This window comes from Xenopus laevis, chromosome 2L (assembly GCF_017654675.1).
Source record: "Xenopus laevis strain J_2021 chromosome 2L, Xenopus_laevis_v10.1, whole genome shotgun sequence".
NCBI classification, from domain to species: domain Eukaryota; kingdom Metazoa; phylum Chordata; class Amphibia; order Anura; family Pipidae; genus Xenopus; species Xenopus laevis.
This window is the reverse complement of record NC_054373.1, coordinates 151,628,693-151,651,523: the sequence shown is the minus strand read 5'-3', so window position 1 is coordinate 151,651,523 and position 22,831 is coordinate 151,628,693. Positions and strand designations below refer to the sequence as shown.

At 38.6% G+C, this 22,831-nt stretch overlaps 1 protein-coding gene across 1 annotated transcript in view; it reads right to left on the bottom strand.

The window, feature by feature from the left end:
• The window catches only part of vdr.L (vitamin D receptor L homeolog), a 70,419-nt gene that overhangs the window by 12,840 nt on the left and 34,748 nt on the right, over window positions 1-22,831 (bottom strand). The window contains exon 2 of the mRNA XM_018247519.2: window positions 8,974-9,124. Within this exon, the coding sequence (XP_018103008.1) occupies window positions 8,974-9,122 (149 nt within the window). The 5' untranslated portion in view covers window positions 9,123-9,124. The remainder of the gene's footprint in view (window positions 1-8,973; window positions 9,125-22,831) is intronic.

Below are 22,831 nucleotides of genomic sequence, written 5' to 3'. Positions count from 1 at the left end.
CTACTTTTGTGTTTGTAGAGGAGTCACCGCAATGCTAAGAAGGACTATTGGCTGCTGAAAGCACATGCTATTGTAATTTCTCTGGTATTGCACTGGAACATTCCTGAGGAGCCACAGAGCTTTTAATCACTAGTGTGAAAGTGTATATTAGAACTTTTGACATTTATGCCAGAATCTAGGGAACTAAAGACAATAAATAAGAGAAGCAACAATCTCCAGTGTAGGATTTCTGATAACTTTGTGTGCTGGCCATCCATGCAATGGGCAAAAGCAGTGGTGATCCCTATGTAGTTTTAAGAGATACTACAGTATTTGTTGCATAATTCAACATTTGGCAGCAATGGACATCTCCTAAAATGGTCGAAATTCACAGTGCAGCCTCTATCCATGGTCCACCCCTGCTACCAGAAATCTAATGACTGATGCTTTACGGTAGACCCATGTTGGAAAAAGAGCAGGGTCCCCTGATCCTATTTTTATTCAGTAATCCTTGTCTGTTACAATTTATAAAAATTTATGAAAAGTGTTGTGTAACTTGCTGGTGCTATATAAATAACTGATGATGAATCACTAAAGAAATGCAGCCACTTGAGAGTAGACTGGCTGACCAATCATTCTGAGGAGGAGTCAGCTCTGATGTGATTGCATTGGATTCTGAATCAAAATCACCAGAAATACCCTACATACAGAATTTGTGCCAAAACACCCATTTTATTTGTGCTGGAATCAGTTATTTCAGTTATTTGAGTCAGCGCTAATACATCTGCTAAGAAAAGGAGCCCCCTGAAACATAAATTGGATCTAACGGTCAATGAAAATCTAACGTCAATGAAAATCTAACGCCCAACTCCTTACTGAAGAGAAGATGATGCTGAAAGAGGAGTCAAGATAAACTTGATTATTTCAGAAATGGGAAATATTTTTTTAATTGATTATATTTATATCAGTATGATTTAGCTTATATTAAATAATTTTCACAATAGTTTCATTTCAAATATACTATATTTGAACAGGGGTCTGTTGTGTTATATAGTGGATTATTCTGAAAAAAGCTAGGACCCTTTAGTATAAGACATATAAGGAATGGAAACATCTCTCAGATTCTCTCCAACAGAGGAACAAATTTACAAACATAGGTGCTAAACTGCACAAGTGTAGTTCTAGTAGTAATCAGCACTTAGTTAAAACATTCTATTACAAGTTAGAAAATAAAGAAAAGACCCGAGTGGTTGCTACTGCTAACTGCATTTGTGCACCTACATAAATCAGTCTGTGAATGTGTTATTCCTTTCCACATATTCAATATTGTCTTATCTTGAACCAACCCTTAACATATTAAACAAATGGATGAATAAGAGTAAATTGTAAGCAACATACTTGTAATGCAAAATAATGTTTCATCGTTTGCAAGATTGGCCATAAAAATTGAGTAATCAAAGTGCTCTGTTGATGAAAATCAGCAAGGGGAAATTTTAAAAAAATACTTATGTGCAATCAATCAATCAAACCAAATAACTGATCACAGGGAGGTAATGTACTGTGGCTTTAATTCATTCAGACAGAGGCATTTCCCAGTTGGTATAGTTAACATTAAAGCTACAGTATGTTTATCGCATCTGTCAATTTTGGAAATATAAACACAGCATTAAGAAATCAAATGGAACATGCCTCCAAGGATGAATCCTACTCATATTTTTGACCCATATAATTACCCATCAATTTATAAATCAGAATTAAGCAAGTACAAAAAAACACTGTACCTTCTACGCTCTATAAGCAATGCTGTTAATGCACACATGAACAGGGGTTAGAAATATAAAAACAACACACAAGATTTTTTTCTGTGAAACCAATGAACTCCATTCGCTGCCAGAGGAGTCGGAAACGTATTACTACTTATAGTGTCAGCCAGTTGGGGTTCTTCCATTTGGTAGTGTTCCAAGCAATGAAATGATAACATTGTAAGCATCAGGAATAATAGACACTTTCTCATTCCAACTGCAAAGCTGTCATAAAGGGGATGCAGAGAGAAGGCACTGCCCTGAGCCCCGCACAAACTGGGACCCCCTAGAATGGTGTATGTAGGTAGGTAAAGAGTAGTTGGCAAGATGACTACAGGCTAGTAGGACAAGATGATTAATAATACTCTGCCTGCAGCCCTTCAGTTGTCATTCAAGTACGACTTGAACACATAAGGATGCTTGTGAAAGAGCAGTGGGTTTTGAAGCCTGTGCTCGTCTACTCATTTTCTTAGACTTTCATAAACAAGTTTTGATAGTGTGCACTTCTGCATGTACATTTTGTGATAAAGGCACAATGGTGACTATGATTTTAGAACTTTGCTGATATTTTCCATTAAAGTATTGTTCATGTCTGCACTTTAAACAGAACTAATGGGATAACTGCCGTTTTTGCTTCTTCATTCATGGCATTTGTATTTGGCTTTACAGAGATTGCTGGTAATGGTCAGACTCACAATTAACAGATGGAGATGAGTGCAACAGCCAAGTGCAAGCTGCAGTTTATAGAGCAGTGGTCCCCAACCATTTCTACCATTGAGCCCAGGGCTGCCATGGGGGGGGGGGACAAGTGTCCCGGGCCCAGGCAGTGCTGCAGTTAAGAAAGAGCCGGGCACCCCTTGCCAACGCCGAAGATCTTGCGGCCATCCGAACAGCCAAAAATACAGAAGTGCAGAAAAGCCGAACAGCCAAACTCCCAAAGCAGCAAAAATACCCAAAGCCGCGAAAATAGCCGAAGCGCCGAAAAGACCCGAAGTTACCAAAATAGCCGAAGTCCCAAAGCGGCGAAAAGACCTGAAGTCACGAAAACAGCTGGAATTGAAGTCCCGAAGCGGCAAAAAGACCCGAAGTAACGAAAACAGCCGGAATTGAAGTCATTTGGCACCAATGCTTTTTTTAAAAAAACTTTTATGGGCGGCCCTGGCGCCAATGCTTTTTTTTAAACATATAAGGGGGGCCTGACCATCTATAGCTTTTTTAGCGCTGATGTCTGTGTGGTCTTTTAACTGTGATGTGGAGTGGATGGGGTCTGAGGCAGGGCTTGGGCGCCAGGGTAGTTGGGACCCAGGGGGCCCCGAAAATGTTGTTGTACAGGGCCCCGTGATTTCTAATGGCGGCCCTGCGTGAGCCTAATTTGAATGTAAAGAAATTGAAGAACACAAGCATGCAAAAAGTTCCTGGGGTTTCAAAAAGGCTGTGATTGGATATTTGTAGCCCTATGTGGAGTGACAGCAAACTAAATGCTTGGTTTATCTAAATCTTGCCTTCAAGCCAGGAATTGAAAAATAAGCACCTGCTTTTTGGTGCTGGAGGGGGTCCGGGGAGTCCCGTTGCTAGTGCAGACAGCTCACTTCCGCTTTCTGTATTAGAAGAGCTGTAGTTTTGGTTTGTAAACCAGAAATTCGGCTCTTAAATTTACTAGGAGTGTTTTTTTTTGCTGTCCTGTGGTAACCTGCGGGACTGCCACCTGAGGTGAGTTTCTCAACTAGCCTCATTGGTGCAGTCGCTCTGTCTTTGAGGCCACTGGGAGCATCATCTAATGGGTTGGAGAGCAACGTTGCTCATGAGCCACTGGATGGGGATCACATATGGTATAAAGATAAAGCAGGTTCTTCATAATGACTTAAAATTAATATAAAATGGCATAGGACCTTCTAACCATATTCCACAAATGAAAAAAACACTTTCTGAATTCCAGCAGTTGATACCTGTACTCACCTACCTAATTATAAAGAACAATAGGGGTAATAGAAATCCACAACCATACAGGTTGGGCAAATATCTCATAAACAAAGCAACAACACATACTGTAATTATTTATGGGCCAACAAAGTCTTTTTTGTTTGCATTTATAGATTATATCTATTTGCCCAGCACCAGCAAATAGAATATTTCTTTCTTTCTATTTCAGTTGTAGGGAGTGGATGACTTTTGACCCCCGCATTTAGTTTTTCTACTCAAACTATTGTATTCTGCAATGGTTCTATTTGCTATGGCAATCCCCATGGATATATAGTAGATCATTTATGTAAACTATATTAGAGCTTCTAAAGTAAACACACAATGTTTCCCAGTTAATGGAACAGGGCATTATATTTAAATACATACAAAAAACTTTGTATTGTCAGGTGTTGCAGGCCACTTCCTGCAAGGTACATACATTAACAGGGATAATAGGTATTTGCATTTGGTCCTTGTATGTTACAAGCCTTAATGTGAATCTCAAATAACAAATCCTTAAAACTGGAATATACAGTATTTGAGAGGTGATTTTCATTCCACTCTGAAGAAGCAGTTTGAGCCTATGAGTAAGTGCCCCAACAGGCATGAAACGCATTAGGTCTCTGTTTGATATGTCAATATGTAATAAATATATTCTAATTTTTTAATTTATTGGTTCAATATCATTTTTGGAGGGACTCACATAATTTTTGGAATAAAGCATGATTACGGCAGCTATCTACAGTATATATATATATATATATATATATATATATATATATATATATATATATATATATATGCAAATCTATGTAAAAATGTGGACAAAGACATTAAATAGAGAGCTATTACAATATAGTAGGGCTGGTGTTAGGGTAGAACAGAAATATTTTTATTTGGGCCTATGTTTGTGGAAAAAAAGCTACCCAACTTTCTGCTAGGAGCCCGTTGTTCTATGTGTGCAAACACATACCTGTATAAAAGTAACTGACCTTTTTGAAAGGAATTATATAGCAACACAAAAAAAATTCTGATAATGTGGTGTCCCTATGGGTGACCCAGCCCATCTACAGTACAGGCCTTCTCACTGACTGCAGCACATCTCAGGCATTGCACCTGCATGTTCTCCAGTTTCCTTCCATTTCCTCTATCCAGAAAATATTTTAGGGCAAAACAGAATCAGTGGGGATGCTGCATCTTACAAGACAAAATGCCAACAGTACACAATTTAAACTTCAATTTTAACCTCTAGAAAAAAACACTTATGCTGTTATGAAGCAAAAAAATGGTAAGACTTTATTCTGCCATAGAGCACATTGTTAATCTCACAAATAAAATCCACTGGAAAAAAGCAACCTCTGCGTGTCATACCTTTATTACAAATAGTGGAATATATTATTTGCTTTCCAACCATCTTTAAAAATATTGAGATATATTATTTGTTTTCCAACTCGCTCTCTCTCTCTCTCTCTATATATATATACTATACTATATTTTATTGATCACAAAGGTGCACACTGTTGGCAAAGGTTGTAACTGGGTGCAGCAAAGAGTATATAAAATAACAAAAGAGGTTGCGGCACCCACAGGATTTGAGTATCCTGTGAGTGCCGCAACCTCTGTTGTTATATATATACTGTATATACACACATATACAGAGCTGTCAACCTGAAGGGAGGCCAGCCTGGGGAATGTCACTGCGTGTGCACAGCTTCACTTGAAGCCGCATATGTGCAAATGCTCTGAAGATTTTGATGAATGCCCGTGCGGACTGAAATTCTCAGGTCAACTGTAACATCTTGGAAGAATGGGTTAAGGAGGCCGGGGAGTGGACACACTGTATTCATCCATGTTTTCAGGTATACATGATCCAGTATCAAGCTTACTGAGAAAGGGATTAGGGTTACATTCTCATGCCAAGTCCATTTCCATTAATCTTGCATGCTGTTGGGGGAACAGTAAAGGCTAGCTGCCTTCAGAGCAAATTAATATCAATATATTTAGGGGAACTTGCTAAGAAATGTTTCAAACATTCCAGTCATTTCTAAATAGAGACAAACAATTTCTGATATTTTTAATTTGCTGTGATTCAGTCTGACATACGTTTATGCTGAAATCCCATGCATGAAAATCTGTCCAATAAGACTGCACATCCTTAATATTGGAGAAATCTTGTTGGATAAATCATCAGACCTGTGAAGTTCATTGGCTTTGAAAACTCCTAGGTACATATTTTGTTGTCCATACTTTATGGAATGCAGAAATCAGAGTTGTATGGTAGACTAACAGCCCAATGTTTTATGAACAAGAAGCAATTGTTGACCAGCTCCTGGATAAGAAGATGGGCCTTAAAAAAAGTTATTTTGCCATCCATGACCCAATCAACAGTATATGAAACAATACTGCATGCAGAGACCTGATGTTTTGCACAAAAGGTGACCTACTCCTGGATGAGAGGATAGTCCTTGGAAAGTTTTGTTGAATTCTGTCACACCATGTCAGAACACAAGACATATATAGGGACATATATAAGAGGGTGATAGGATAACTATATATAAATATATAAGGGGGAGATATATAACCTCTCTAATGCTTTAATGCTTCTAGTTGACAAGAGGGCACACATTCCAATTAGAAGAAAGGAGGTTTGGCTAAAAAAAAAAATTTTTTTATGAGAGGTGTGAAGATGTGGAATTCTCTCCCTGAATCAGTTGTACAGGCTGATACATTAGATAGCTTTAAGAAGGGGTTGGATGGCTTTTTAGCAAGTAAGGGAATACAGGGTTATGGGAGATAGCTCATAGTACAAGTTGATCCAGCGACTGATCTGATTGTCATCTTGGAGTCAGGAAGGACTTTTTTCCTCCTCTGAAGCAAATTGGAGAGGCTTCAAATGGGTTTTTATTTGCCTAACCTAAATTACTATGTTACTATGCTCCCTGCCTCTCTAACTAGTAAATGAGCCACTATCAAGGGCAAGTTTAATTGATGTCTAGCTAGTTGGGTTAAGGATTACTTCATGTGATGCATTTCTGAACACACACACGCATATATTTATATTCTCCAAATATATACATAGGGGCAAATTCTCTACAGGGCGAAGTGACTAAGTCATTTCGCAACTTCGCAAATTTACTATCAGTCACCCTGGCGAAAATTCGCCAGCGATGATGATAGCCTAGCGCAACTTTGCACCCTAACGCTGGCGAAGTTGCACTCTGGCGAAGGGGGCGAAAATATGCAAATTTACTAACATTGGTCTTTTTCTGAACGTGACCTCCTTCGCCAGAGTTTACTTCGCGGGTTAGAGCAGGCGAAGTGCAATAGAGTAGAAAGGAGTATTAAAAAAAAAAAAAGTTGAAAAATTTTCTAAGTCCCAAAATAGTTGAAATTTTTTCTAAGTCCCAGAAAACGCTGGCGTCTTTTCCATTTTTAAGGGTGATAGGCTGAAAAAAATCATACATTTTTTTTGGGGGCACCCTCCTTGCCCCCTACATTTCCTAACATATGGCACCTAAACTATACAGTGGGCACATGTATAGGGCAAAATAACAACTCTATTTTATTTTATGAAGCTTTCCCAGGCTTGTGTAGTGTAATGTATTTGCTGCTACATATACGTTCATTGAACTTGGCGCCGTATTCAAATGAGGCATCGCTAGCGTAAATTCGATTTGCTTGACGAATTAACGCTAGCGCAACTTCGCTACCATTCGCCTCCCTGAGCGCAAATTCGCATTTTAGTGAATTTGTGTAGCGCTGGCAAAAATACGCCTGGCGAAGTGCGGCGAAGCTGTCGCTGGCGCAACTGCGGATCTTAGTGAATTTGCCCCATAAAGTGCTTCAAAAATGAGTGTTTGAAATCAATGTGCTATAGGCCTTGGTTCAAAAATAGTCCTACTGTATATTTCTTCTCTATTTTATAATGCTTATTGAGCATGAGTTATCTGATTACCCTTTACATATTACCCTTTTATATAAATCAGGGGCTACCACACCTGTTTGTCACAATTTGTGGTGTATGTGATTGTATGCCCATGTGGTAAACTATATGTTGGGGAAACTGTTCAGAAAGTTAAATCGCGAATCTCCCAACATAAATCTACCATAAAATCTGGCAATTTGGCACTACCACTTTCCAGGCATGTTAAAGAACAGGGACACACTAGTGACCAGTTACAGTTTATGGTACTGGAAATGATACCTCCGTGGAAAAGAGGAGGTGATCAGGAATTAAAATTAAAGCAGAGAGAACAGTGGTGGATAAACAAATTAAATACACTTCACTCTCATGGCTGCAATAAAGATTATGATCTGTATTTATTTTTATAAGGAACTCTATTGTGCTTAAAGTAATTGGATGTCGCTGCTATGAATGTGCACATTTATGGTGATGTAATTTTTACTCTTTAATACAAAGTTTGAATGATAACTGCGAGTGCTGTCCATCATTTCTATTTGAGTATATATATATATATATATATATATATATATATATATATATATATACACACACACGTACAGTTCGTGCATGGTTCTTAATATGGTGTCAGATATAATCAGCACCAGGCTTTTATTCCAATGCATGTAGTGAGCAATAAAAGCAGACATACCAATTTAAAAAGCAATAATGCTCCCTCTGATTTTAATTCTAGATTCTACTTCAAAAGCTGATGAAGTTTGAGAGTATTCACTTCCCATTCTTGGCTGTAGCTACTGCTAAATCTACACAAGAGTATGTCCACATTTAACAAAATATTGCATTCAGTTATTATTATTCGTTTTTCTGTGAAGATATATTTTGGTAACATCAGAAGTAAGGTTTAAAACGGGTAAAACCTGGATGCTGGTTATGAGCAGCAGAAGAGGTCTAAAAAAGACTGATCTACACATTTACTTCAACACACAGCCTAATATTCTGTCTACTATACATTGTATGAAGTACAGGTATTATTGAAGTATAATTGAATAGCAAATGTTTTGTTTAATATCCATTTTAAATTCAGAACTTTTACAGATAATATTGGAGTTTCCCTCAGAATCAAAAAGTAGGCATTATGAATGCAGAAAAGAATGAGGTGAGTAGGTGATAACTCAGAGTTCTGTAACCTGTATATTAAAACTCCCTCTGTAGCCAATAGGGGGGGGGGGGGAATTGTACCTTGTATATTACAATACTAAAGGAAAAATAACAATAAATATAAATAAATAATTTCATTAATATTTAGCTCACCTGAAAAATCCTTTACAGCCCTCACATGTCATGGCATTGAAGTGGAAACCAGTAGCTTTGTCCCCGCAGACTCCACATATGCGAGGGACATTTTTATCAAACTCCATGTCAGTATCAGAGATAGATGTTGTGGCTGCCATGAATTCCATAACTAAAAAAAGATAACAACAAATAAAAAGTTAAATAAGGTTTCCAGCCATGTCAAAGAGATGATCACACATAGCTTATAAATGTTTTGGATACATAAGTTCTATGCCGACTAAACCTTCAACTGTTCACCAGTCATCATCTTGTAGTTGTGTTCGAAGTTGCCATTATGTTGACTGTACATGTGCCCAGAACAAGAAGCTCTGACCAGTGATGGAAGGAGAAATACCCAGACAAACATTGTTTTTTTCACCGTAAATGTACATAAAGTTTTAGCAGATCAAGTCATCCAAAGTAAAATGAAGTAATCACTTTGCCAAAAAGCAGCAACTTTGCACTACTAGCCATGGATCTGTTCCCGATGATACCAATAAGAAACACCATTGCTCACCCATTAACCTACTGATTATTGCCCATGCTTTCTAGCGATGACAATGGGAAGTTCTTCACAGCTAGCTTGCTGTCATTTTTCATGTACCATATTTTTTCAAAAAACTAAGGGTGAATAAGTATGAATAGGAAAATGTAGGCTTACACAAGGTAATAATCTAGTGATCTAGATCCTGAGATACAGCTAAAACGGTTTGTGCTGTAGCCTTTGCATGAACCCATGCAGAACTCATTGGGTTATTGGTATCTCAGCCTCCTTGGAATGAATTGCAGCATAAAATATGTGGGTGGTTTTGGATCTGCTTCAACTTCTGTTGTTTGGTGATCAAATGAATCAGTTCGGTATCAGTTGCGGTATAAACTTCTAGTACAAAGTAGCATCTCACCAGAGAATTTATAATTAGATTTTTGTAATTGTGTGTCTCTGGGTTCAAAAGCTCATCAGTTATTTCTAGGATCAGTGACACCAAACTCTGGCTTCTGCGCTTGTTGAGCTGAAGCCCAGACTGACATGAAAAACTTGATGATCGCATATAAATCACCAAACAAATGTGTCAAATAAAGTGAGGTGTGGTCAGGACCTATGTTATGATGAAATGAAGGAAAGGACATCAGAGTCCCAACTCGGAATTTTCCTGGAATGCTGTCTTATAATTTCTGGGTGTGGTATTTTTCAAATAGAATAGTTTAGAACCGCAATTAAACTATAAACCACAACTCCCTTACAACTCAGTATAAAGAGAGAAAAAAATCTTTATATAACAAATATATTCCAGGTATATTACAAGGGGGCAGACAGTTTATTGTGACCCATTCCTGGTACAATCTTGAAAGCTTGGATTACACTGCAACCAGTGGACAGTCATGCAAACCGGGTACTTTCTATGCGAGGGACCTTCAGTTTTGACACCAAATAAAGACTTCATGAAAACACAAGATAGGTAGTAAACCAACTCACCCGTAATGTTGGAATTGGGTGTTAAACAGGCCATAGTATAAAAGTACAAAAAGCTCTGGGGCACTTTTATAGGATAAAGCCTATTTTGTTATTTTATCTTTATTTCATTCAACTTTTCTATGGATCCCCTACTTTTTTTTTCAATAAAAATTGCTTTTATTTCCATATCTATGGCCCTGCAGATTGCCGGAAGGCCTACTTCAGGTTCAAGGTTGATTCTCCTGCACAGTGCACAGTCCTGGTCCATGTTCAGAGCTGAGTTTAGAGAAACTATGAAAAGTATACTCACTGGTCAGAACTTAGTGTTCCCTTCTTTATCGTTTCAGAATGATGATCTGCACCCCATTAGACTTGTGTTTATTGAACATGCAAGAAATCTATGTATCTTATTGGTCTAAAATCAGACATTTTCTGAACCATCTATGTGTGTATGCATGAAAACACAGAAGAAGTAGTATAAATAGGGATATATAGCTGGAATGTGTCTATACAGATGTGGTTAGGGTTGCCACCTGTGGAACTCCGGGCGGGGGGGGAGCCTCAATGTAATGAGGGCGAGTCTGTGATATGGCAGGGGTGGGTCACAATGTCAAGGGCACAGCTATGACATGGGAATCGGTGGTTGGCCGATCGACACGTCAATCATAAGAAATCCTGCACCGTCTTCCTAATTTGGAAAACTGGACAGCTAGTTTTGACCAGGACAGCCCTTCAAAAAACCGGGCTGTCGGGGTCAAAATCAGACAGATGGCAACCCTTGATGTGGTGGTCTACTGAGCCATGCAGGAGAGACAGTTTCCTATCCAACAAAACTGAGCTACAATTCATAGTCCACTCCCCAACCAAGTGCCTCCTCTCGTGACAACACACTTTAGTTTGCAAATTTGGTAAACAATCTAATACGGAACAGAGACATTACTTTTGTGTTTAGTGCTTGAATTTCATTTACTCTTATCCGGTGCTACAATAACTCTTTAATGTACTTGAATCCAGATCAGCCCACGCTGGAAATAACCATGATTACTGATTTTTCTTGTAAATGAATCAAAGGAAAGTAATTTGCAGTGAGTTGGCATTATCAAATAAATAATAATATACAAGAGCCATGAATAATCTGTAAAATACAGAAATGGGGCTTAGTGATGTCATTGTTTACAAGGATTAATGATTTCAATTGTATGACATGATTCACTGAAATGTGTAACGTATTGTATAAAGATAGAAATCACATTAGATAAAAATAATGCATAAAAACTTCCAGTCAGTCTAGTCTTGCTCCCCATTAAAATAGTAATTCAGTATTGTAATATCCGCAAAGTCAGAAATAGCCCCAGAGGCAAAACAAAATGGAGTTAAAATAAGAATATAGTGTTATAAAAGATCCCAGCTACCACAATTGTGCATGAAACTGAGGTACATAGAATGTAGTTTATAGACACAGGCACACAACCTTCCTAGCAGTTCTGACAGCAGGTCCATGTTATTGCATGACTGCATATAAAACTCTTTTCTCTATGTCAAGCACCTGTAACCATGAAAGCAGTCACATGATATAGTCCTGAGCAACCAGTTCTACTGGCAAGTGAACATCATGAACAGGCACGCTATAGCCCAAGCATGAATCACACACAACCGACGAACGAGAGAGCAAACATGGTGATGGTTTAGAATATAACTACAAACAAAAGGCTACGGTCAACTGAGCTTATGAAGAAGGTATCGGCTGGTTGCACGCTAGAGTTATAATGTTGCATTTAGGCCTGGAGGAAGTTACTAATGTGCTAATTTCACTGTATAATTTAAAAAAGCAGAAGGTGAGGACATGAGTTATAAAAAAAAAAATACAAATTAAAGTAATATAGGAATTCTATTCTATATATACAGGTATGGGACCTGATATTCAGAATGTTCGGGACCTGGGGTTTTCCGCATAACGGATCTTTCCCTAATTTGGATCTTCATATCTATAAAATCATGTGAATAGTAAATAAACACAATATGCTGGTTTTGCTTCCAATAAGGATTAATTATATCTTAGTTTGGATAAAGTACAAAGTACAGTTTTATTATTATAGGGAAAAAGGAAATCATCTCTAATTCTGTACTTTCTGGATAACGGATCCCATACCTATAAATATATATAGTGAATAAAGTACCCCCTCTTGTAAAATATAAGGATATTATAAGTTACCAAGGAGTTTTATGATCATATAAAAATACGAGGCAGAAGGCCGAGTGTTTTTATACAGGTCATGGAACTCTGAGGTAACTTCTAATATCCTCATATTTTACAACTGGGGGTACTTTATTTATTATAATACACAAGTTTCAGTGAGTCATGTGACAGACATGACATCAGAACTCACCGTTTATAACTGATGACATCAGAACTCACCATTTATAAGAATATAATTCTGTGTATTATATATATATATCTATATCTATATATATATATATATATATATATATATATAGTTTCACCAAAGTCGGCAGCAAAGTTAATTGCTGCATCAACTCATTCCCACACTGGCTTCCCAGCAGAATGTTTAAATTACTTATAGAATTTCAAACACAGGTATGGGATCTGGTTTTCATCGAGTCGAGTTTTCGGAACGTCAATACGAAAAAGTCATACGATTTGAATTAACGCTCGATTTGTAGCAATGTTTTTTCGCTCTGACTTTTTTGAGAAGAATTATTGATAAATGATTTATATGCTTGGATGGGAGGTCGACTTTGTCTTAATAAAAAGCTGAAATAAATTTATGTTTTAGTAAATATCTCCCATACAGTTCAAAATAGAATATTATGCCAAAACATGAAAACCACCATGGGAACACACAAAACACATGGGTTAAGGAACTATAAGGTGCCATATTTCTGTACATAGTGTTAAAGCTAGTCAGCCAGTTACTGTATTAATACAGGTTAGGCACATGCTGTAAAAGTATTACTTGCCCAGAGGGGCCCAGTTGATTACAGCACATTAGGAGGGCCACACACAGATATGTACATCATCTGGCTGCATACAAAATCTGTACTGCTTCCTTCGGAGGGGGGGGGGTTCATAAAGACGGAAAGCTAATAAGGTGTTTTCTTAGAGAGTAAAGTTTTATTGAAATATGCAAAACTCTGTGGTGTCTCTAATTAACTTTATGCATGAGCTGTGCTTTCTAGTAATTCTACAATGTCAGCAAACACCCCACCCATCAAAGAACAAGTCAGTTAAGAGTTCAGGAAAACTGACAAAGTCCATACAAAGATTACTGTGCCTTTCAAACTCAAAGCTGCAATACAAGACACTGTATTACTCTAAGGGGCCGATTTACAAACATTCACCTGATTTGCATTTTTTAGCACTAAAAATCAGGGATTCTACTAATTATTTTAACCCCAATAAACTTTGATTCATTAAAAAAAAAAACTTTACTATCTAAAATCTGTCAAGGTCATTTAGAAATAAATTGCCCTTTTCCAACTGTAAAATATTTCTCTAATTGAAGCTTTCAGATTTTGGGTGTTTTTCCCATTTGTAAATGCAGGAAAAATTACAGGATTAATCAAAAATTCGGTACCAAAAACAAAAAGAATTACAGCAATCAGTCTCTCCACATGCAGCTTTGTGTCAGAGTCAGCTATTTTAAAAGGCAAATTTATCACGCATGAACCTGTGCATCAAAATCTGACTCTGACCCCAGAATTTATAGTCAAAGTGGTTAGAGGTGAAACAGATCGGAATTTTAAATGGATTCCAGCAATAACTCTATGATTCTGGGAAGAAGAACCCTGCATTCTGGGTAAAAAAAACAAGGCGACTGCATCCAAATATTACACTTTGCCCAATGCCAAATGAGACTTTGCGTATCTCTGTGCAGCTCTCGATAACATTTTATTAGCTCTGATTTCCAAATGAAAACGTGGAAACACTTGAGACGCAATGTTCTAGGTTACCTGTGTTCATTACACTCTCCGATGTGTTTGTAGCCTAGACACTGAGGAAGTGCACAAATAAAAAATCAAAGTAGAGAAACTAAATGTACAAGAGAAATAATGACACAGACACAGCACTTAACAGTCATCTCTATTTTATCTACATTTTCTTCATTTAGAACAGACGTGGGTGCTTTAAGAATGGGACCCAATTCTTGCATAGTGCAACCCTTGATAAACAAGCCACTTACAGAATCTGGGTCCCACTTAACAGCCACTTTCAGGCATTCTGTTTTTTCCCATTGGATGTCAGTATCTGTAGAAGGCAAGTTTCCATGGGAGGGAGTTGGCTTTAGTACAAATAACATAGTAACATAGTAAGTAAGGTTGAAAAAAGACACACGTCCATCAAGTTCAACCTTTTAGTTTTTATTTTTTTTATCTGGTCCTTTTCCATAATGGATTTGCCTAGTGCAGTCCCATTAAGGGTATAAGTGGCTTGGATATTCTTACATCCCAGGTGCATGACTTTACATTTATCAACATTGACTCTCATTTGCCACTTAGCTGCCCAGATTGCCAGGTTGTCAAGATCATGTTGCAAGGATGCCACATCCTGGATGGAATTAATTGGGCTGGATAGTTTTGTGTCATCTGCAAACACTGATACATTACTTACAATACCCTCCCCATAGTCATTAATGAACAAGTTAAATAAAAGTGGACCCAATACCGAGCCCTGAGGGACCCCACTAAGAACCTTACTCCAAGCAGAGAATGTCCCATTAACAACCACCCTCTGTACCCGATCCTGTAGCCAGTTTCCTATCCATGTGCAAACGACTTCATTAAGCCCAACAGACCTTAGTTTAGAGAGCAGCCGTTTGTGGGGCACAGTATCAAATGCTTTGGCAAAATCCAAATAGATCACATCTACTGGCCCCCACTGTCCAGCATCTTACTTATCTCATCATAAAAAACAATCAAATTTGTCTGACATGACCTATCCTTCATAAAGCCATGCTGATTGCTGCTCATAATGCCATTGACTAAGATAAAATGTTGAATGTGGTCCCTTAACAAGCCTTCAAATACTTTGCCCACCACAGATGCCAAATTTACTGGCCTATAATTACCAGGCTGAGATCGTAATCCCTTTTTAACATCATCTTTTCTCCAACCCATAGGCACCATACAAGATGAAAGTGAATCTGAGAAAAGCAGAAATAGGGGCTGGTGTAAAACTGAACTAAGCTCTCTTAGAACCCAGGGGTGTATGCCATCAGACCCTGGAGCCTTGTTTACATAAATTTTTATTAAAGCTTTATGAATCATATCCTGAGTCAGCCACTGACTAGATTGAGCTGAGCCGTTAAAGGAAAACTATACCCCCCAAACAATGTAGGTCTCTATTAAAAGATACTGAGTAAAACAGCTCATGTGTAAAACCCTGCTTCATGTAAATGAACCTTTATCATAATAATATACTTTTTTAGTAGTATGTGCCATTGGGTAATCATAAATAGAAAATTGCCATTTTAAAAAATAAGGGCCGCCCCCTGAGATCGTAAGATTCACTGTGCACACATACAAACCACATGTAAGGTCACATGAGCCAATTAACAGACAGAGATCTGCCTTTTGCTTCCTCACTTCTTCCTGTTACAGTTAGTGTTGTAGTATTTCTGGTCAGGTGATCTCTGAGGCAGCACAGATAGAGTTACGAAATGGTGCTTCAAGGCAAGAGATGTAAAAGGGTAATATTTATGTAAATATATATTCCAGTTTGGTAAGATTCTTTAATATGTCATTCAATTTGATGTAAACTATCTGTTGCTTAAGTATTCATTTTGGGGGTATAGTTTTCCTTTAATGCAGCTATAAAGTGAGCCTGGGAACTCAGACTCCTCTATTGTATACACTGATGAAAAGAACTGATTTAGCACATTTGCCTTTTCTGTATCTGTTACAACCATACTGGTACCGTTATTTAATGGAGCAACACTCTCAACCTGCATCTTTTTACTATTAATATATTTAATAAAACTTTTTAGGGTTAGTTTTCACCTCCACCGCAATTAACTCTTCATTTCCTTTCTATGCCTTCTGGATTGCTGATTTACAACATTCATTACAGTCTTTGTATTCATTAAATGCAGCTTCTGTCCCAACAGATTTGTAGTTATTAAATGCCTTTCTCTTCTTTCCTATTAACTTCTTTACTTCTGTATTAAGCCACATGATTCTTGGAGCTTCTACATTTACTCCTTAAGGGAATAAATGGAGAACAGTAATGATTTAATATCATTTTAAATGACAACCATTTCTGTTCTGTGTTTTAGCTGAAAACTTAATGTCCCAATTAATGCTCTGTAGGGCAGCCCTCAAGCCACTAAAATTAGCTTTTCCAAAACTCATGGTTTTTGTTGCCGCAGTATATATTTGTTTTTTGCACCAGACATTAAATTATATAACATTATAGTCACTATTACCCAGGGGTTCAATGACTTGCACATTTGCTATAGGTTCTGGGTCATTTGAGATCACTAGATCCAGAATAGCATTTTTTCTGGTAGGCTCCTCAACAACCTGTGCCATAAAATTGTCATGCAACAAGTTTATAAACGTGTTCCCATTAACTGATCTGGCAGTACTGTTGCTCCAGTCAATAATTAAATAATTAAAATCCCCCATTATCATTACTATACCCAAACTAGCAGCCTTTTCTATTTGCATCAGGAGCTTAGCCTCCTCCTCGTCACTTACATTAGGGGGTCTATAGCATATACCTACAATTAATTTGCTGGACTCTTTACAATTGGTGAAAAACTCCACCCATAAGACTTCTGCCCCCTCATTTTCTAACATAACCTCCTCCTTTATATAAGCTTTTAAATTCTGCCTAACAAACAGACATACCCCTCCTCCTTTTCTATTGCCTCTGTCCCTCAGAAACAAAGTATAGCCACTGATATTAACTGCCCAGTCATGTGACTCATTCAGCCATGTTTCGGCCACACCAATCACATCATATTTTCCCTTCAGCACCAGCACCTCCAGCTCTCCCATTTTACCAGTCAGACTCCTTGCATTTGCAAACATACATTTAATACTGGTACCATAAATGACACAAATAAAGCACACAGTGTATTTTATGACCAGGAAAAAATGCAGTGTAAAGGTGGCCATATACGTAACAATTACTATCTTTCGTGGAAAAGTTATTTCCAAGAAAACTTGTTCGTTTCAATACACACTGTAGAAACAGGTAGAAACAATAGAATTCTACCTGTAGCTGATGATTCTGCACTAACAATGGCCGATGTTTGGGTGCCTTCAAAGGCACCCAATCAAAATTTTCCGTCCAGACCAATCAGCCCAATTGGATCAACCGATCCAAGTCTTCTGCCAATATCGGTCGGCTCTTTTCCCACCATACACGCACCGAATAGCGTATGAAAATTTGTTCCACTTTGCTATAAAGGTGTCCTTTAACCACTAATTAATGGAGAAGGAGTGGCAAGATCCGGAGAAAAAAACAGACATTTCCAAACGTTTTAAGTCTATGTTTCCGTTAGATCCTAAAGTTGATGTGTCCATAGCCAGACTTTCGAAACGAACCACTATTCCGGTAGAACAATCGCCCATTAAAGACAATATGGATCGTAGAGCTGAGTGTGCTTTTAGAAGGTCTTACATTGCTGGCTCAAGTATTTGTAAGCCAGCGTTGTCGGCAGTGTCAGTTTCAAGATCTCTAAAATTCTGGTGTAATAATTTGGAAGAAGAAATAGATGCAGGTACCTCAAGAGACGACCTTCTGGACATGATGTATCCCATAAAATTGGCCACAGATTTTTTATGTTATGTAGCGATTGATACCTTGAAATTGGGGGCAAGAACCATGGCTCTGTCAACAGTGGGCAGAAGAGCTTTATGGTTGAAGGCATGGTCGGCAGATTTGGCATAAAAAAAAAAATCGTTAATCTCTATGCCGTTTGAACCTGGCCGTCTGTTTGGGTCTTCGCTAGATAAACTGATGGAAAGCTTAGAGTCTGGAAAGGGAAAAACCCTTCCACAAACCAAAGAGTCAGAAGAGACCGTTTTTTTGTCCCATTTCAAGGAAGTCCCTCCCTAATGCTTCCTCTTTCAATAGAGGATTCAGAAATCGGGACAGAAGAAGAGACTTCAGTAACAGAGGAAGGTCTGTCAGGTCCAGAAACGCATCAGACATGGGGCCTAGAAAGGACTCATCTCAATCAAAACCAAAAGAGTGCTGATGCCAGAAATCAAGGGAGAGTAGGTAGACTCATCTATTTTTTCCTTATTTGGTCAGAAACAACAACAGATTCCTGGGTCCTCAGTATCATTCAAAGAGGATATTTTATCGTTTTTCACACTCCTCCGGTTCACAAATTTTGTCTAAATCAGGGGAAGAGGAATCTCATCAAACAAGAAGCTTTAGAAGAAGCCATAGAGGATTTTTTTTTAGAGAAAAGGGTGTTGGAACCAGTTCCTGCTCAAGAACAAGGAAAGGGAATTTATTCCAGAGTCTTCTTGGTTCCCAAGGCAGATGGTCGGTTGTGTCTAGTAATCGATTTGAAGTACCTCAACCAATTTATAAGAAAAGAAAAATTCAGAATGGAGACTATCCGGTCAGCCATGAGCATTGTTCAAGAGGAAGACATAATGGTCACAATAGATCTGAAAGACGCATATTTGCATATACCAATCCATCCAAACAGCAGGAAATATCTCAGGATAGCTGTTTTTCTGGACAATCAGTTACATCCCCTACAGTTCAGAGCACTTCCTTTCGGAATTTCTTCAGCACCAAGAGTATTCACGAAAGTGATAGTAGTTTTGGCAGCAGTCCTCAGACAACAAGGAGTGTTTGTAGTTCCATATCTAGACGATTGGCTGCTGAAGGCAACATCTCCTTCTCAGATAAAGTACCATCTGGATCTGACCCTTTCTGTGTTGGCGAGTCATGGTTGGCTTGTAAACGAATGAAAATCGAATTTGCGACCATCTACCTCCGTGAGATTCTTAGGTCTGGTTATGAAAGGGCAATGAAAGTGTTTCTTCCCCAAGACAAGCGATCCCTTCTAAGGTCTGCTGTAAGAAAACTCAGACACAGCCATTTTGTTCCTATTCGTCTGGCAATGAGTTTTAGGTCTTATGACATCATCAATAGAAGTAGTTCCCTGGACAAGGTTTCATATGAGACCTCTGCAGGAGGAAATTCTTCGCCAATGGAACAGACGAGTGGAGTGTCTGGACAGGAAGTTCAGAGTCACTGCCAGACTGAAGAAAGAAATCAGCTGGTGGTTGAGTCCAGGAGTATTCTCGGTGGGAAATTAATTTCAGATGCCTCCGTTTCTGATACGTCAGCCCAGGGATGGGGAGGCCATTTATCAGATCGAGTAGTCCAAGGCAAATGGTTGGACTGGGAGAAAATTCAGTCGTCGAACTTTCGGAAGCTCAGAGCAGTTCGTCTGACTCTCTTAAAATTTGCTCACCTGATAAAGAATCGGGAAATCCTCATTCAATTGGACAATGTAGTGACGGTAGCCTACTTGAACCAAGAAAGGGGTACCAGATCCAGTATTTTGATGAAGGAATGCCAATGAATCATGCAGTGGGCAGAAGACAACTTGAGTCTCCTGAAAGCTGTTCACATCAAAGGGGTGAACAATTCCTTAGCAGATGCTCTCAAAATCTTTGGATCAAGGGGAGTGAGAACTACATCCTCAAGTTTTCAATCTACTATTGCAGAGGTGGGGAGTTCCTCAGGTAGATTTGATGGCCTCAAGTCAAAACAGGAAGCTTCCAATCTTCGAGTCTCTAAGGAGATCAGACAACCCCACATTCTTGGATGCAATGTCGATTCCATGGACTTTCAGTCTGGCTTACATTTTTCCCCTAATTCCCATGATACAGAGGGTACTACGAAAGATCAGACAGGATCAAGCATCTGTAATAATGATTGCTACCTTTTGGCCCAGGAGGACATGGTTCTCAGATCTGATGGATCTATCCAAGTGGGTCTTTTGGAAACTTCCAGTCAGGGAAGATATTCTTCTTCAAGGGAAAATGAAACATCCAGACCCCAACAGGCTGAGACTTGCAGCATGGAACTTGACAAGGAGAGCCTTTTAGACCAAGGACTCTCAAAAGAAGTGGTTCAAACATTACTTTGTTCAAGGAAATCTTTCACGTCCAAGATATATACCAGAGTATGGAAAATATTTCAGAAGTGCTCAGAAAAGAAATTAGCTGCAAGAAGTATATCGATATCCTCTATTCTTCAATTTTTACAGGACGGTTTTTCCAAAGGTCTAAACCAAACACCATTAAAGTGCAGATCTCAGCACTATCCGCAATGCTTCATAAGAATATAGCAGTTCAACCATTAATCAAGCGGTTTGTTAAAGCTATCTTCAGACTTAGGCCGAAGATTTCTGTATTACTATCTCCTTTGGATTTAAATTTGGTTCTCGCTGTACTCTCTGTACTTTGTGAGCATGCTTTTGAACCTATTCAATCCATTCCGCTCAGATTCCTCTCCTGGAAAACGGCTTTTTTTAGTTGCGATTGTATCAGCAAGAAGAGTTGGAGAGCTTCAAGCTTTAGGAGCAGTTCCTCCTTACAGTTTTTTTCCCAGAGAAGGTGATTTTGAGAACATTACCTTTCTTTATGCCAAAGGTTCCACCTTCTAGGAATATAAATTCTCCCAGCTTTTCTACAGTCACTAGAGAATGATGAAGAACATAAGCTACATAAATTGGATGTTAAAACAATAAAAACAATATATAGCTTACAGATGCAGCCAATTAAAAAATGTCAGTCTCTTAGATTATTTCTTGCCGACCCCTTCACAGTCTCTCAACTGTATATAAGTCCAAAATCAAGCGTATATATACTCCCAAAGGGATATGTATAAGAAGAGATCAGCGCCTGTGGCAACAGAAATTAAAAACAAGCATAGCGTAAAACGTTCATAATATAGGATATCACCCCGTGCATACACTAGATGTTAAATAGGTGTATTCTCCCCTTTTCCTTCAGGTGACTGTTAGTGGGGGGATAAATTAGCAATAGGGGTGAAGAAAAGACGATGCCTTTCCTGTGAACCGAAATGTATTCCAGAGGTGAAATGCCTCCACCTTCTATGTAAAATGCCTACTTACAAACCACTGCTGTGGTATTATGCATATAACGAGAAGCCCTTTCTGGTCCCTCCTTCAGGGTTCGCCGCTCCTTCCAGGTCCCAAGCCCCACTAACAGTCACCTGAAGGAAAAGGGGAGAATACACCTATTTAACATCTAGTGTATGCACGGGGTGATATCCTATATTATGAACGTATTACGCTATGCTTGTTTTTAATTTCTGTTGCCACAGGCGCTGATCTCTTCTTATACATATCCCTTTGGGAGTATATATACGCTTGATAAATTGGATGTTCACAGATGCCTTTCAGTATACATCGAAAGATCAAAAGTTTTTAGGAACTCGGATCATCTCTTTGTTCTTTTTGCTGGTAAAAGAAAGGGCCTAAAAGCTTCCAAGCCAACTATGCGTCTTGGATTAAGAAATCTATTTCTTTCCCTTATGAAATAAATTACAACGATCCTCCGGAACAGTTGAAAGCGCACTCGACAAGGGCTATGTCCACTTCTTGGGCAGAAAGATCTTTTATATGCATCGAGGATATCTGTCGAGCAGCAACTTGGTCGAGTATTCACAAGTTTGCAAAGTTCTATAAATTAGACTTAGCAGCCTCTCAGGATGCAGCCTTCGGCAGTAGAATACTGGAAACAGCTCTCCAAGTCCAGGACCCTACCCAGGATGTTTAGCTTGCTAAATCCCATAGATGTGCTGCCTGTAGGACGCAAAGAAAACTGAAAATTTGTCTTACCTGAAATTTTCTTTTTCTTTAGTCCGAAAGGCAGCACAGATTTCCCTCCCTAATAAAAATATTTTGAGCATCATTTGTGTCTAGTTTCCTGTATGAGCTTTGAAATCAACACTCGAGGGGCGGGCCGAAGGCTGGGGGGTTTTTATGCCTAATTAATGAGCTTTTTCTCTGTCCTACCAGGTTTGGGTTCAGGTGCTATTAACCCATAGATGTGCTGCCTTTCGGACTAAAGAAAAAGAAAATTTCAGGTAAGACAAATTTTCAGTATACTGCAGTAGTGACAAAATATAACATTTTCCCTTTCAGTTCAGAATTCCCTGAGTTAATAATCCTAGTCTACCTTGTGTGGGGCAGGGTGCCCTGTGCAAAACAATAGCAAATACCACCATGTCTTTTGCACTTGTGGCCACAGGTCTTTGTGTTCTGGAATTGGAGCCTTTCCCAACAATACAGCTTTGCCTGCATTTGCCATTCAGACAAAAGTTATGAAGTACCAATGAGCAACAGGGCCCTG